The sequence below is a fragment of the Mesoplodon mirus genome, assembly GCF_964341445.2.
Source record: "Mesoplodon mirus genome assembly, chromosome: 15".
Taxonomy (NCBI): Eukaryota; Metazoa; Chordata; class Mammalia; order Artiodactyla; family Ziphiidae; genus Mesoplodon; species Mesoplodon mirus.
In genome coordinates this window covers 7821865-7838590 of record NC_138991.1, presented here as the reverse complement: position 1 = coordinate 7838590, position 16726 = coordinate 7821865, and the positions used below count along the sequence as shown (strand labels likewise).

Genomic DNA, 16726 nt, shown 5'->3' with positions numbered 1-16726 from the left:
AGAGGGGGCCTGGCGGAGGGTCAGGATTTTCACCAATGCCCAGTGGTAATGAGACCACCCCCACTGCTGTGTCAGTGGAGATCACAGGAGAAGATAGAGCTCCCCCCTCAACCCAGCAGTAATGAAGGGACCCTCGGGAATAGAGGACTTTTCTGCTTGCTTTCTCGGACTTCTGCTTGCTCTGTGATGATGAGCCCCAGCTAACCTGGAGAATCCAAGACCGTGCAGTGCAGAGCTGAGTCACCCCAGGCAAACTCCAGTCCACCTGCCTTGACTGCTCACCTGTGAATGAGCCGGGAGCCAGGTCAGATCAGTAGAGCCGCCTGATCCACCATCCAGTTCGTGAGAAGTGAAAGATGGCTGTTCTTTTAAGCTACTAAGCTTTGGGGTGATTTGTCACATAAAAATAGCTAAGTGATAGAGAAATTTCGCATGAGATCTGAAGGATGAGAAGGAAGCAGCCCTGTGAACAGCAAGGGGAAGAGAGTTCCAGCCCATTCTCTCATCCCTCATTGGAGAAGAATGGAACATTTTGGAGATGGGGGTTCTGTGAGTGAAGCAGGAAGTGGTGGGTGAAGAGGTCTGACAAATAGGCACGGGTCAGCTTGTATAGAGCCAGGCTGTGAAATTGGAACTCAGTGTTGGTGATTTTGGTTTGGTGATCACTTAAAGACTGCTTTGGAAGCCACGATGACATCTTTTCTTGTTTAGCTTCACGAAATATTTATTGGGTGCATCCTACCAAATGACGGTATTCTGCAAATGTGGTCTGTAATCATTATGACCCCATGCTAGGCATTGTGTTTGGGGCTGGGAGACAGATAATTATCTGTCTGCACATGAGAAAGTGAACTCTGTGGAGTCTGCTTTATACCCTGCCATTTCTTCGGTGCTTGGAACAGGGCCTAGCACATAGTAGATGCTCAGTAAATATTCGCAAAATTAATGAGTAAATGAAGGATCCAATATGGGTGTTGTCCTTGTTTGCAGGCAAATCACTGCCTGATCGGATGGTATGAGCTGCTGACCTCTATGAAGTGCTTCCCAAGCAATACAAGCCCTTTCAATGCACTAACTTATTCCATTCTCCCAACAGGCCTATAGAGAAGATAGTGTTATTAATTTATTTAAAAAGTACAATAAAACCTTCTATAATAGATATATATATATAACACACAAATAACTGACTGTTCATCATGTTTGATAATATAATGTTTATATAAACTTAGGTGTTTAACAGGCATGACAGACTCCTTACATCCATCATCACGTTCCATATCCTCCCTCAGATCCTGGTCCTCTTCCAGGCTTGCTTGCTCAGCTAATGGAAACCCCATTCTTCTATCCATATGGACTAGAATTATTTTGCATTTCTATCAGTAATCTACAGTTTAGAGTTGTAGAATAGCTCCCACAGAATCAGAAGCAGATAATACTGGATGTGTGTGTCCTAGAGAACGCATAGTTTTCCACTGAAGCAGACATTTTCATCCTGTCGTCGTGTGTGCATGTTTGTGTGTGTGTGTGCGTGTGTGTGTGTGTGTGTGTGTGTGTGAGGGGAGGTGGGGAAGGGTGGAAATATAGCTCTCAGTCCTTTTGGATGAGCAACTGGGCCTTATTTACTGAATGAGTATATATACTGGAGTAGAAACAGATTAAAAAGCAGGGAAAACCTATTTTTTTTACTTAATAACTTACTAATAGCATTTTCTATGGTATATTATTTTACACCATCATTTTTAATGATGGCAATTTCTAGTTTACAGAGATGCCATAATTAATTAAGCTAGTCCCCTGGAACATTTAGAGTGCTTTCAGTTTTTAGGCCAAAGAACCCTATTCCCATATGTTTGCATATTTCCTCAATTATTTCCTCAGGGGAAAGTTCCTAGAAATGGTATTTCCAGGTCAAAGGGTAGGCATGATTTACCCTCTAGAAAGGTTGTGCTACTTCACTTCACCATCAGCAAGGGATTGGTAATTTATTGCCTGTGGATGCTTTTGAAGTATTTTTAATCCTCTTTGTACAAATTTTATTTTATGATTAATTATCTCATTTTTGCAGGTATTTCTCTTTGCAGTGAATTTAAAATGAACCTTGCTACCCACTGTGCAAAACCTTCTCCAAATTAGCATTTCTTTCCTTACAAATGAAAGGTATACATAAATGATAGGCATAGAGTCACGTTGTTTACTCAATGAAAAGATTTTTTTCCCCTCATAAAATACATAATTCTGAACCAGCTCATTATTTTGGTAGGTGGAGTTGGTAGCAGCCTACCTGTTACGATTCCACGATGCCAAAGAACTACTTCTCTTATACTCTTCATCTGTCACTTTCTGAAATCCCATAATGACAGAGTCCTTCGTAAGACTAGAAAGTTTTAAGCATCTTAGTCCCAGAGATCATGCCGGTCAAAATTCTAATATTGTGGAAGGATTATTTGCAGACAGTGGCAGACAGGATGGAGGGGGGATTATCCCTCTGCTTCCAGATTGCATCATCCAACACCAATTTCTATGGCTGTTGGGTTGAACTTGGATTGTGGTGTTTCATCAGTCACAGAGGAGCCCAGGACTCTGGGTGGGCAACTAGTTACTGTGGCCATGCATCGTTGGCCAAAGTGGAGGGCTGGGCACTCCTAGAGAAGTGACTGGTCAACTCTATAGGCAGCTGACTACACATACCAGCAGGGAGACAGCTAGCCAGGGCATTGGTTTACTGCAGCTGTAACTAATGAATAACAAGAGACTAAAGTTTAGAGAGGGAAGGAACGCCAAGAAGAGCTGAGAACTTACATGAGATACTCATCACCTAGTTAGAAATACTGGGCTTGTTTGAGTTTCTGGACTGCAGTCAAGGATACTGAATACTTTGTTACTTAAGGAGGGAGAGAGTGGAATTCTTTTCAAAGAAAACACATCTTACAAACTGCTAGGCTAACTGGCAGTCCTGGACTAGGGTCTTCAGACCCCAAATGCAGAAATACTCCATTAAAAACTATCACTGTTGATGAACACTTGGTGCCAGGGAACTTAAAATCACAAATGCAAATGTCACACCAAAATAGCTAGACGATAAAGCCATCGTCCAGATGAAAGAGCATATGGTTACAGCTAAATGTCTCTTTTTAGATTATGATAAGCATGAAAATCAACTTCTTACAGACAGCTCGACCCTCAGCATAAGTTTATGCATCTCTAGGAGATCAACTTTTCTGGGAAAATCCTGGAGGAATGGTTAAGAGCTTGTTCTTCAGAATCAAGCAAACCAAGGTTGGAATGCTGGCTTGTTTCTACCAGTTTCACGCCCTTGAGTAGTACTCAGTGAGTAACCTCACTAAGGCCTAATTTCCTTGTTGTAACATGGGAATAATAGCAGCATCTGTTTTATAGGGCTGTTGGTAGGGTTAGTTGAGATAATGCACAAAGAGGGATTAGCATTCTGCCACGCACAAAGGGTTCGACCAATGCTACGTGTTGTTACTAACACCCTGGATAAGAAGAATATTTGATTTGTTTTGGAGAATAAATAAAAACAGGATTAGAGGGCTTCCCTGGTGGTTCAGTGGTTGAGAGTCCGCCTGCCGATGCAGGGGACACGGGTTCGTGCCCCGATCTGGGAGGATCCCACATGCTGCGGAGCGGCTAGGCCCGTGAGCCATGGCCGCTGAGCCTGCGCGTCCGGAGCCTGTGCTCCGCAACGTGAGAGGCCACAACAGTGAGAGTCCCGCGTACCGCAAAAAAAAAAAAAAAAAAAAAAAGGGATTAGAATGTGGGAAATGAGGCTAACTTAGCATTATAAAACTGAGGGTATATCTTTAGAATTGGAGAGAATGCCCTGAGAAGAGAAAAATCAATCTGAGTACAGGAAGCGGATGCTGGCAAAATGGAAAACAGTCCTAACTTACCTGTTCTCCCCAAAGTGCACCTTCCCTGCGTAGAATACGGTAACTATAAAAAGCTAGAGCTGAGATGCTAATGTCTCTGCCTGTAAAAGGCCTCTTTAGGACAGCATCTGCATCCATTGTAGAGCAGTGGGTCCCAGCAGTGGACGGCGAGACCAGAAATGTGTGGAGTATGTGGTGGAGGGCATTGAAAGGCATCAAGTCAACATTTTAATAGAAGTTTAAGTTAAATTTGGCTTGTGGGGAGATATGGGATATATAGGGATCCACACCTGAGAGATATTTCCTCTCTTTCCCTGAAGAGGGACATGTCAACCAGATTTTTATGTTCATCAAAAGGTGACCTGAGCTTAAACAGGTGAGAAATACTACCAAAGACCAGAGGTTGGCAAACTGCAGTCTGTGAGCGATATCTGGCCCACTGCCTGTTTTTTTAAATAAAGTTTTATTGGAAGATAACTACACCTTTCATTTACATATATCCTCCTATGGTTGCTTTCATGCTAGCACTGCAGAGTTCAGTAGTTGCAACAAGGGCCTGTAACCCTCAAAGACTAAAATATTTACTGTCTGGCCCTTTACAGAAAAAAGTTTGCTGATACTTGGACTAGACCGTGAAGTCCTAAATGGTCACACCTCACTTAAGCTTTCTGCTTTTCTTGAGCTTATGTAAAGGCAGTATATAATTTTCCTTTTAACAGAAATTTTGTGACCAAAATTTGCTTTCTGTTATCTTCATAAGATGCATCCTATAGGGAGTTTCCTGCTCAGGGAACTGAGGTCCCACAAGCCGCGTGGCGTGGCCAAAAAAGAAAAAAAAAAAAAAAAGATACGTCCTATAGAAGTTTAGTTTGTGACTCTGTTGTTCAAGACATTGTGATGGACTGCTAATTAGGAAATTAGGAACTCCAAGCAAATTCTAAATTGTTTCCGCTCTTCCTTGGCCCTGGAAATCTTGGTGAATTTACCAGACTAGACTTTGTTAGGAAAAGTAGCTAGCAAAAATATCAGGGATTTGAAACCAGAGCTAATTAGTTATTAAGGATCTTAAGTTTTAAAGAAAGGGAAGACAATGGAAAAAGTAACAGAAATCATATATGGTTTGATGACAATTTAAGGCTGAAAATTAGGTGTAGTAAAACCACCACCACCACCAAGAAAAGACACACTGAAGGAGATTTTTATGTAACTGCTAAATCTCATGTACATCCACTCAGGTTGTCAGAACTGTGTGATGTGCTTGTCTGTTTTAGCTTCAGCAGTGGCTTGTGTGGATTGACTTGTCCAAAGCCAGGACTTAGAAGACATTCCCATAACCTCATATTCTTCAACTCTGCAGTCTCGGCTCAGCGTGCACTCCTCTGTAGCCGTGGTTCTGACTTTGCCCCCCAGGGAGCTTTTGGCAATGTCTGGAGACAGTTCCGGTTGTCAGCAGGGTAGGAGGGCTGTGCTGCTGGCATTCAGTTGGAGGAGCAGCCCCGCCCTTCCCACTACCCCAAATTGCCTTGTCTAAAATGCCAGCTGTGCCGAGAATGCGGAACCCTGCTGCAGAGAAGGTGAGATATTTCAACATGAAAATTATTCCGTCATTAGGTTCTCTAAGAGTATAGTTATCATTAGGATTACCTCCTCCTCATGTCCAGTTTGAAACTGCACTTTGCTCTCATGGTTGGGATAAGCATTTTTTAGTTAAAAACAAGTCAATTGAAAGAAAAATGTTAGCTCAAAAATACTACAGATGGTCAGTGGATGTGTTTTATGAAATATGAAGGAGATGGTTGAATGAATTAATTTAAGAAAAGAAATGCCCTATGCTATTATGCAAATGAGATTATTCTCCCAACTGTGGTCCTTTTAAACATGTCAGTGTTACTCCAACTAGTCTCTACATGTCCCCATGTTCAGTGAGTCCTCCTGTTTCATTTCCTCTAACCAGTTTTGAAATATTGAGGACAAGTTGGGTTTTTTGTTTTTTGTTTTTTGTTTTTTTGCGGTACGCGGGCCTCTCACTGTTGTGGCCTCTCCCGTTGCGGAGCACAGGCTCCGGACGCGCAGGCTCAGCGGCCATGGCTCACGGGCCTAGCTGCTCCGCGGCATGTGGGATCTTCCCGGACCAGGGCACGAACACGTGTCCCCTGCATCGGCAGGCGGACTCTCAACCACTGCGCCACCAGGGAAGCCCCGAGGACAAGTTTTTAATTCTCTGATACTTGGTGGCTCTTCTGTTCTTGGGACGGAGAGTGTAGGGCAGGTGAAATGGCGAGTTTACTGTAGTTCAGCAGATTTCACTTTCACCTTCACCGTGTCTCAGGACAGCATCTCACGCTGCTCCACGTCCAAAGCCACTGCGCATCACTTGTTGGAAACCACACAGCCCAGAGACCCTCGTGGTGGATGGAGCATTTGTCGGAGGGCTCTTTGTTGTCAGTCCCACGTGGGAAGCCCTGGGTTGTCTGAAAGTCTTTATGAATATTCATGGCATTGGTTTGTAAATTACAAACAAAATCCCTGGGGGATAAGGTACAGAGCCAATTTGGCCCCACCCCAAGAGGTTCTGATGCAGTCGACCTTGGCTAATCTCTAGGAATCTGCATAATTAACAATTGTCTTGAGTGAGGCTGGGCCAACACGGAGAATCACTGAACCCCCTTTTCATAAACCAAGTTTTGGGGTTGTCCTTATCTCCTGATGAACCAACATGTTTTAATCTGTTCCGGGGTGACTTTCCAGCCAATAGTTATAAGCAATATTGCATGTGAATTTATACAGTAGTACTCGTGCAGTTATTTGATTATAACATTGCACTTTTGCTCTTACTATTGATACTTAATAGAACAAAAGAAAAACAAAAATCCCCAAGTGTAATATGGATGAATCAAAGATGGCCATCACTAGGCATGCTGAAATTGAGGAATCTTTAGCTTGTGTTCGATAGACTTCAGACAGAAGCCAGGCAAATAGAGGTTTGATTGTGAAGAAAATGAATACTTTTTTTTTTTTAAGTAGAAATACTGTCATTCAAGATTGGGTCTAAAAGTTGAGGCATAATTAGGAAATATAAAATATCCCCTTTGGTGAAAATATTTTTTTCCCCATAGTAGGCATATTTCTTGCATACCTTAGCGTGCTGTCTTTAACACATTTTCAGGGCCATGTCCAGAAGAAAGGGGTTGCCAATAATAGAGTGACAGTGAGAAACCTATTTTCCACATCCTTTATTTGAACAATCAGGGTGACAGTCATTCCCGATGTAATTACAGTCCTCTCTCTGGTGGTTAGGTTTTAAGGGAGCTGGTGATCTCATCTGTTATTCAGACATCAGCGAGATGGTGGTAAGTCTTCTATTTGCCAACCATAGCCCTGAAAATGTTAATTTGCATGGCTGACTCTCCACCCTGAAAAGGATTTGGGGTTTGAATTCTTACCAATAGCTCTTGCCACTTGGCTTTCTAAAGTTACCTAGTCTAGTGGTTATTTAGACTTTGGTCTGGTAGCAAAAGAATTAGGTAACTGTTATTAGATTAGGCTGTAATTTTTAAGATCTTTTACATTTTTTGTTAAAAATTTATAAGCATTTTGTTTTAAGATAATTGTAGACTCACATTTGGTTGTAAGAACTATTACACAAAGATCCTATGCCATTTATCCAGTTTCCCTAGTGGTAACATCTTTGAAACAACAATGCAATATTATAACCAAGATAATGACATTCATAGAGTCAAGATCCAGGACAGTTTCATCACTGTCAGGATCCCTCATGTTACCTGTATAGACAACCCCTCTTCCATTCTGCTCCCTTCTCACACACCCCTAACCCCTGATAACCACTAATCTAATTTCCATTTCTATAATTTTGTCATTTCAAGAATACTATTAATGCAGTCATACACTATGTAACCTTTTGGGTTTGGCTTTTTTCCCCCCACCCAGCATCATTCTCTGAAGACGCATTCATGTTGTTTTTATAGCTGAGTGGTATTCTATGATATGGATGTTCCCCAAATTGTTTAACCATTTACCCCTTGGAGAATAGATGGGTTGTTTCCAGTTCTGTGCTGTTACAAATCCAGCTGCTTGTGAACATTCATGTTCACATTTTTTTGTGTGTGGGAAGTTTGCATTTCTCTGGCATAGAGTCCTCAGAGTGCAGTTGTAAGTCCTATGTTGCTTGCTTAGTTTTTTAAGAAACTGCCAAACTGTGTTTCAGAGCTGTACCATTTTACATTCCCACCGGCAATGTATTATAATATAAGTGATCCAGTTTCTCAGCATCCTTGTCAACATTTGGTGGCATTATTATTATTATTATTATTATTTATTTCAGCCAATCTGATAGATGTGTACTGCTGTTTCATTGTGGTTTTCATTTACATTTCCGTGAAGGCTTCCTGATGTTGAACATTTTCTCCTGTGCTTCTTGATCATCCGTATATTCTCTTTGGTGAAATGTCTGTCTTTTTTCCATTTTGTAATTGGATTGTCTGGTTCTTTACTATTGAGATATGAGGACTCTATATATTCTAGATACTAATCCTTTGTCAGATATGCGGTTTGCAAATATTTTTTTTCCCAGTCTGTAGCTTCTCTTTTCATTCTCTTAGCAGAATTTTTCACATAGCGAAAGTTTTAAGTTTTGATGAGGTACAATGTGGCAACCTTTTCTTTTATGGATTGTGCTTTTGGTATGAGGTCTAAGAACTCTTTGTTCAGACCATGATCCCAAACATTTCCTCCTTTTTCCCCCTAAACTTTTTATAGTTTTTTTTAATATTTAAGTCCATGTTCAGTTAAGTTTTGTATGAGTGTTTTGGGTTAAGGAGTTTGTTTATTCCCTATGGATATTCAGTTATTTGAGCACCATTTGTTTAAAAGGCTACCCTCCCTCCATTGATTTTCCACTTTTGTCTCCATGTTTTTATGCCCCTTGGTAAGTTCAGTGACTATGCAAGATGAAAGCCAATAGAACTGATTTTAATTATTTTACTGATATCTTTGGATATTTAAGAAATAACAGAAATTCTCTTTTCTTTAATTTACAGTATTAACTTTTTACAGTATTAACTTTTTACGGTATTAACTTGGACTGCACCCTAGCCTGACAATAATCTTTGAGTCTCTGGGTTGAATTTTCTGAGGGGGAATCTGGTTGGTGTTCCTCAGCGTTTATTAGCTAGTCTAGTGTCTGCCCAACTCTTGACCATCAGTTGTGAGGACTGTCACATGACACATAGGGACTGTCTCTTTCTAGGACTTAAAGCCTTTGGCATATATCAGGCCTATGATTTCCATATATAATGGCATTTGAAATTAGAGCATGTGCCGTAAATGCTTATATTATTTGTGCTGATTTGGGATTTTTATTTCTGAGACTTTTCCTGCAATGTTTCTACTGGTGGTGTTGTCAAAGTATGAAGAAATTTGCCTCCAAATACTTATTTTCTTTTGAATCCAGTCATTTCCTGAATGACATAATACACCCATTGTGGAAACAGTTTGGGGTTTTAAAATTTTATTTTCCCAAAGCAACATCCCATTTATGGCTTATGAATATTTTACAGGTGAAAACATCAAAGAAGAAAATATTTAAATGGAAATGCCAGTAATATCTGAGGCAGTAGTGATGCTGAGTGCCGTCTTTGTATTTCCTTGCAGATTTATCAACGATGTTGGTTAGTATTCAAGAAAGCTTCAAGCAAAGGTCCCAAAAGACTGGAGAAATTTTCCGATGAACGTGCTGCATATTTTAGGTGTTATCATAAGGTAAGACTCGATTGTTGTAGCTTTCCAGAAATCTGTTCATAACTAGGGAACTCAAGTTCATTGAGTCTGAAAACTTGTCTTGCTTTTTTAACAAAGGTACAAATGATACTTTTTCCAAGGACAAAACATCTCTAAAATAATACCTACTTGCTCATTGTTTAAAATAATTGACCGATGTGAAGTCCCTCTTCTGGTTTCCTACTATTTGTTGTTGTTTTTCCAATCTCTACTGTAGAAATCACCATGTTTTGTAAATTTTCAGTTGCGTGGTAGGCCCTTCTCCCAACATTGAAGCCCCTGGAGGGTCAGGATTGGATCTCATTATGTCTATCACAGTGCCTGATACAGAATAGATCCTCAGTCAGTGCTTGAAATGTGGGGTGAGGAGGGAGGGGAAGGAGCTGGAAGAGGTGGATCCTGTAGCACAGAAATTTAGCCAGGTGAGGGGAAGTGAATAACCTTCCCTTTTGTGCAAATTCTCCAAAAGTGGTGACTTTCCAACATCTTGCTAAGGGCCTGTGTTGACACCTTCGTTTATACAATAATGAAAAGCAGTAGAACAAGCTGTATTCCTTCTCTGCTTAGAGACACAAAGAGTATGCTGTGCTTTAAAGGTGCATCTATACAGACATAAGGGAAGGAAAAGCACAGAGCAAGACTTTAGAGATAAGTAGGAAAGGGAGTCAAGAGTAGCATCTTCCATGTGGTTCATTTCCCCAGTATTTCATAGCGAAGTTCTACTTTCCAAGGTCAGCCCCATGTCCAGCCTTCCTTCTCTCCAAAGGAGAACCCAAGTATACTTCTGTATGAGTCTGGATTTCCTCTACTGTTTATCCTCCATATGCCAGACATTACCACTATTCAAATAACATTTTTTTTTTTCCTCAGGAAGGAGTTGTTGCGAATCTATTATTTAGGAGCGGTGATCCAGGAAGCCAGGGAGAGCATAGCTTTGAACCCTTGAAAATAATCTTGAGCCAGTCTCTCCATTTCTGTAACACCTGAAACTATTGATGTCCAGTCATTTTGGACCAGATGTAATATGTCCCACTTATCCCGTGCATACCCAGTGTCTGTTCTTGTAACAAGATGGCGAACAATGATATAGGAATGACGTGCTTCATTTTAACTTGAGAGGTCTTGCCTTAAAACGGAGCTCAAGATGCCCAAAGGGGTGTTTGGTTTATCTCTAGGCCAAGGACACAGTTGCTTCCTTTCTCCTTCCCTTACCTGGCACCGATTCCTCTCCTCCACCTCTCAGGTCCGTCACATCCTGGTGACTGGACTTTCCGCTGTGGTTGAAAATCATTCATTCTTCATTGCCTTCACACTATAATTAACAAGGTCATCCAAAGGCTTCACCCCTAGGCAGCCAGAACTTGTGGTTAGACATCAGTTCTTCTCTTGAGAATCCCAGCCAGTCTATAACTTTACAGTCTCCATTTGCACTAGGTTGTGTGCTTGTGTCCCAACCACCCAAATTCATATGTTGAAACCTAATCCCCAGTTGTGATGGTATGTGGAGGTGGGACCTTCGGGAGGTGATTTGGTCATGAGAGTGGAGCCCTCACGAATGAAATTAGTGCTTTTATCAAAGCACTGATACACCCGGGAGAGCTCCCTCCTCCCTTCCGCCAGCTGAGGACACAGAATCTAAGAACCAGGAAGCAAGTCCTCACCAGACACTGAATCTGCCGGTGCCTCTCCCTTGGTCTTCCCAGACTCCAGAACACTGAGAAATAAATTTCTGTTGTTTTTCAGCCACCCAGTCTATGGTGACTTGTTACAACAGCCTGAATGGATACCGTCAGACTCAGTTTGCTCATTGTGTGTGGCCACTGTGCTTCTTTGTTTTGGTAGAGTTGCATATATTTCCAGAAATATCTGATTCTTCACAATCCCCTATACCAACCTTTCTGAATGCAGAGAAATAAATAGGCTGTCTTTTGCTTACAGACCTATATATTCCTAAGAGAAGAAAGAGGACAGGTGAGGAGTATTTTATAGGAACTCCCCAAATCCAGTCCATCAGCAGATGGTGTCGGCTCTGTGTTCAATACGCAGAGAGACTCTGAATGTTTCTTACAACCTCTGTTGCTACTGCTGTGGTCGAAGCCACCAGGCTGCCTAATCCCCAGCCCTCTGAAGTCTGTTCGAGACACTTACATCACATCCTGATACTCTAGCTCAGAACCCTCAGCCAAGTCCTTAAAATGGCCTACACGTCACTCATGTGACTGCCTGTTGCCTGTTTAACTTCATCTGCACAGTTTCCCCAAATCCAACTTTATTCTGCGACAGGTGCCCTGGGCTCCTTACTCTCCGCAGAACATGCCAAGCACATTCCTACCTTCGAACTTGCTCTTCCCTTTGCTTTGGCTCTCCCAGCAAATATCCGCAAAGCTCACGTCCTTACTTTGTTCGGGTCGTTGTTCAAATTCCTCCTCTACGTGAGGCCATTGCCTGCCCCCATTATTTAAAATGGAATCCTTGGACACCCTCCCTCTCCATCTCCCTTTATTTTTCTCTTTAGCACTTATCACTACCTACACATCTACTTGGTTGTTTCTTACCGTCTTTACTACAGCACCACCAAAAATAAGCTCCACAAGGGCAGTGATTTTTTTTTTTTTTTTTTTAGTTTCTGCTTTATAACAAATTTAATCAGTTATACATATACATATGTTCCCATATCCCCTCCCTTTTGCGTCTCCCTCCCACCCTCCCTATCCTACCCCTCCAGGCGGGTGGGGGCGTAAGTCTGCTTCTACTCCTCATCAGGGCCTAACACATAGCAGACACTTTTTAAACTATTGATTGAAAAGCTATGAATATTATCGACAGAGGACATGGGATACATGTAGATGTCTTTGTGTCACACTTTTACTTAGCTTATCAGAAAATCTTGAGAAATCTGAAACTAGGAAAAGGAATTTTGATTTGGAGGAAATGGGGTGCGTGGGGATGGGAGCAGAGAAAGCCAGGATTGGGAAGTTTTATGAGGACAGACTCAAATGTAAAACCAAAGTGGCCTGAAAAGCTTCCCCTTGAATGTGAAACAAGTAAGGGGAGATTGAGGACAAACGTGCCCTGTTTCCCAGACTTCTACCTGCTGGCTTTGGAATTTAATATGTAAATCTGTGGGGAATGTGATAAGCCACATTCTCTTTCATCTATAATAGTCATTAACCAAAGCTCAAAGCATTAGAATGGAAGAATTATCTACACTAAGCCTCCAAGCCCTTGATGAGTTCCTGTAGCCTATTCATCGTCCTTACTCTTTCAGGCCTGATACGTTTAGTATTAATCTCTCGGGGATATATAAAAAGCTGGAGTAACTCTGAGATGTGCATTTTTTATCCAAATTCTGTGTAATTTATGAATCTTGATAATACTAGGGTGAAAAGTAGCACACGGTGAACAGATTTCAGAGTTCATTTGAATACAAGTAAAGCAATTTCCAAAAGAAATGAAGAACTGTATATTATGCTGTTTGATCAACACATAGATGATGTGGCATATACACCCATATCTCTCCTGTAGGACATCTGTAGCATTTATGGGAATATAGTGCTTCTTTTGTTTCACTTTTAAAGATAGTATTATGGAAAAAATGCCAGCTTTATGTATGTGATTCTTTTTAGAAGTTTTTAAAGCAAGAAGTTGTCTGTAGAATTTTAAAACTTGGTGCTTTCCTCACTGACAAGGGAGCTAAAGGTGCTCTCATAAAAAATTGGAAAATAAATATATGAATAATGCACATACAGAACCATTCATTTTTCATGTCTTCTTCTGTGAAGCACCCCTCAAGCACCCACAGCTGTCAGAGACGGCTGTGAATTTGATTAACTGTAATTGCAACGATATTAAGACTCCAGTGACTTTATTTTTCATTTATTTCTTTCCAGTTTTATTGAGAAATAATTGACATACATCACTGTCTAAGTTTGAGACAAAGGACTCCAGCAACTTTAAATATTATAGTTCCTGACCTTCTTGTGAAACACAAGTTTATTGTTTTCACTCAGCAAATCAAAGTTGCTCACACCAGCCAAAGGGGGGTTGAGAATTTCTGTGCATACTTTTACTTTTTTGAGATGAATAACAACTGGGAAGAAATCTAAGTGGAGAGACGATTGTCTGTTGTTTTTGAGACCAAGGCAGTTAGTGAGGTGGGAAGTATGCTGACCCTGGGCTTGGTAAACCTACTTTCTCTTTTCCCTTTTTTTCTTTTCTTTCTCTCTCTTTTTTCCTTTTTCAGCTAACCTCTATTTATTTATTTATTTATTTAAGTAAAGTGGATATACACATATTATGTTAGTTTCAGGTGTACAGCATAGTGATTCAGTTTTTTCAATTAATTTTTATTGGAGTATAGTTGATTTACAATGTTGTGTTAGTTTCTGCTGTACAGCAAAGTGATTCAGTTATACATGTACCATATATCCACTCTTTTTAGATTCTTTTCCCATGTAGGTCATTACAGAGTATTGAGTAGAGTTCCCTGTGCTGTACTGTAGGTCCTTATTAGTTATCTATTTTATATATAGTAGTGTATATATGTCAGTCCCAGTCTCCCAATTTATCCCTGCACCCCTTTTCCCCCTATAAAACTCTTAGACGAAAATATAGGCAGAAAAAAAAAAGAAAAGAAAATATAAGCAGAACACTCTCTGACATAAAGCACAGCAATATCTTTTTTGATCCACCTCCTAGATTAATGAAGATAAAAACAAAAATAAACAAATGGGACCTAATTAAACTTAAAAGCTTTTGCACAGCAAAGGAAACCATAAAAAACCCAAAAAGACAGTCCACAGAATGGGAGAAAATATTTGCAAACAAAGCGACTGACAAGGGATTAATCTCCAAAATATACAAACATCTCATGCAGCTCAATATCAAAAAAACAAACAACCTGATCAAAAAATGGGCAGAAGATCTTAATAGACATTTCTCCAAAGAAGACATACAAATGGGCAAAAAGCACATGAAAAGATGCTCAATATCACTAATTATTAGAGAAATGCAAATCAAAACTACAATAAGGTATCACCTCAAACAGGTCAAAATGGCCGCATCAAAAAATCTACAGATAATAAGTGCTAGAGAGGGTGTGGAGAAAAGGAAACCCTCTTGCACTCTTGGTGGGAATGTAAATTGATAACAGCCACTATGGAGAACAGTATGGAGGTTCCTTAAGAAACTAAAAATAAAGCTACCATATGAGATCCAGCAATCCCACTCCTGGGCATATATCCGGAGAAAACCATAATTCGAAAAGATACATGCACCCCAATGTTCATTGCAGCACTATTTACAATAGCCAGGACATGGAAGTAATCTAAATGTCCATCGATGGAGGAATGGATAAAGAAGATGTGGCTCATATATACAATGGAATATTACTCAGCCATAAGAAAGAAGGAAATAATGCCATTTGCAGTGACATGGATGGACCTAGAGACTGTCATACTGAGTGAAGTAAGTCAAAGACAATATGATATCACTTATATGTGGAATCTAAAAAGTGATTGAGCATTTTTGCAGATTCTCCTCCATTATAGGTTATTACAAGATAATGGGTATAATTCCCTGTGCTATATCCTTCTTGCTTATCTATTTTATATGTATTAGTTTGTATCTGTTAATCCCATACCCCTAATTTGTCGCTCCCCTCTCCCCTCTCTCCTCTCTCCTTTGGCCACCACAAGTTTGTTTTCTGTATCTGTGAGTCTGTTTCTGTGTTGCATAAAAATTCATTTGTATTATTTTTTAGATTCCACATATAAGTGATATCATACCGTATTTGTCTTTCTCTGACTTATTTCACTAAGCATAACATTCTCTAGGTTCATCCATGTTGCTGCATATGGCAGTATTTCATTCTTTTTTATGGCTGAGCAATATTCCACTGTGTGTGTGTACACACGCACACCCCATCTTCTTAATCCAGTTGTGTGTTGATGGGCACTTGAGTTCCTTCCATGTCTTGGCTGTTTTCAATAGTGCTGCTATGAGCAATGTAATCCCCTTGAGAGTCATCCAAGTTGTTGTGTTGTGTGTTTCCATATTCTGTCCCTGTTTATTGTTAAGCAGTGTTCCATAGTATGGAGTACCACAGTTGATTTACATTCGTCCACTGAAGAACTCGTTGTTTCTAATTTTTTATTATTATGGATAAAGTTTTTATCTTTCTTGGATAAACTCCCACAAGTGCAACTACTGGATCATATTGTGGCTGCATGTTTATTTTCATAAGAAATTGCTAACCTGTCCTAACAGAGTGGCTGTGGAGTTTACATTCCTACCAGCAATGAATGACTGATCCAGTGTCTCTGCATCTTCACCAGCATTTGGTGGCATCACTATTTTTATTTTAGTCATTCTGTTAGTGATATCTCATTGTGGTTTTAATTTGTATTCCCTAATGGCTAATGATGTTGAACATATTTTCATGCACTTAATTGCCATCTGTATATCTTTTTCTATGAAATAGCTCTTCATATATTTTTACGAATCTTTAATAGATTTTTTTTAACCATTGAGTTTTGGTGATTTTTTATGTAGTCTAGATTCTACTCTTCTGCCAGGTATGTGGTTGCAAGTATTTTCTTTTCCATAGCTTATCTTTTATCCTCTTAACAGGATCTTTTGCAGAACAAAAGTTTTAATTCTAATGAGGTCCAGTATTTGAATTTTTACTTTTACGGATTATGCTTTTGCTGTCAAGTCTAAAAACTCTTTGCCTAGCCTTGGATCCTGAACATTTTCTTTTTCTAAGATTTTATAGTTTTAAGTTATATATTTAAGTTCATGATTCATTTTGAGTTTAATTTTTGTATAATGTGTGAGATGTAAGTTGAGTTTCATTCTTTTTACCTAAGGTTGCCCAATTATTCCAATACCATTTGTTTTAAAAAGAAAAATAGTTATTTTTTCCCACTGAATTACTTTTGCACATTTATCAAAAATCATTTGGGCATATTAGCAGAAGTCTATATCTGGGTTCTCTTTTCTTTTTCATTGAGCTATGTATCATATTCTCTTGATTACTG

General features: G+C 39.9%; 1 protein-coding gene across 1 annotated transcript in view; it reads left to right on the top strand.

The window, feature by feature from the left end:
• Positions 1 to 16726, top strand: part of DOK5 (docking protein 5) — a 139217-nt gene that overhangs the window by 54061 nt on the left and 68430 nt on the right. The window contains exon 2 of the mRNA XM_082645034.1: positions 9561 to 9668. Coding sequence (XP_082501160.1) covers positions 9561 to 9668 — 108 coding nt within the window. The remainder of the gene's footprint in view (positions 1 to 9560; positions 9669 to 16726) is intronic.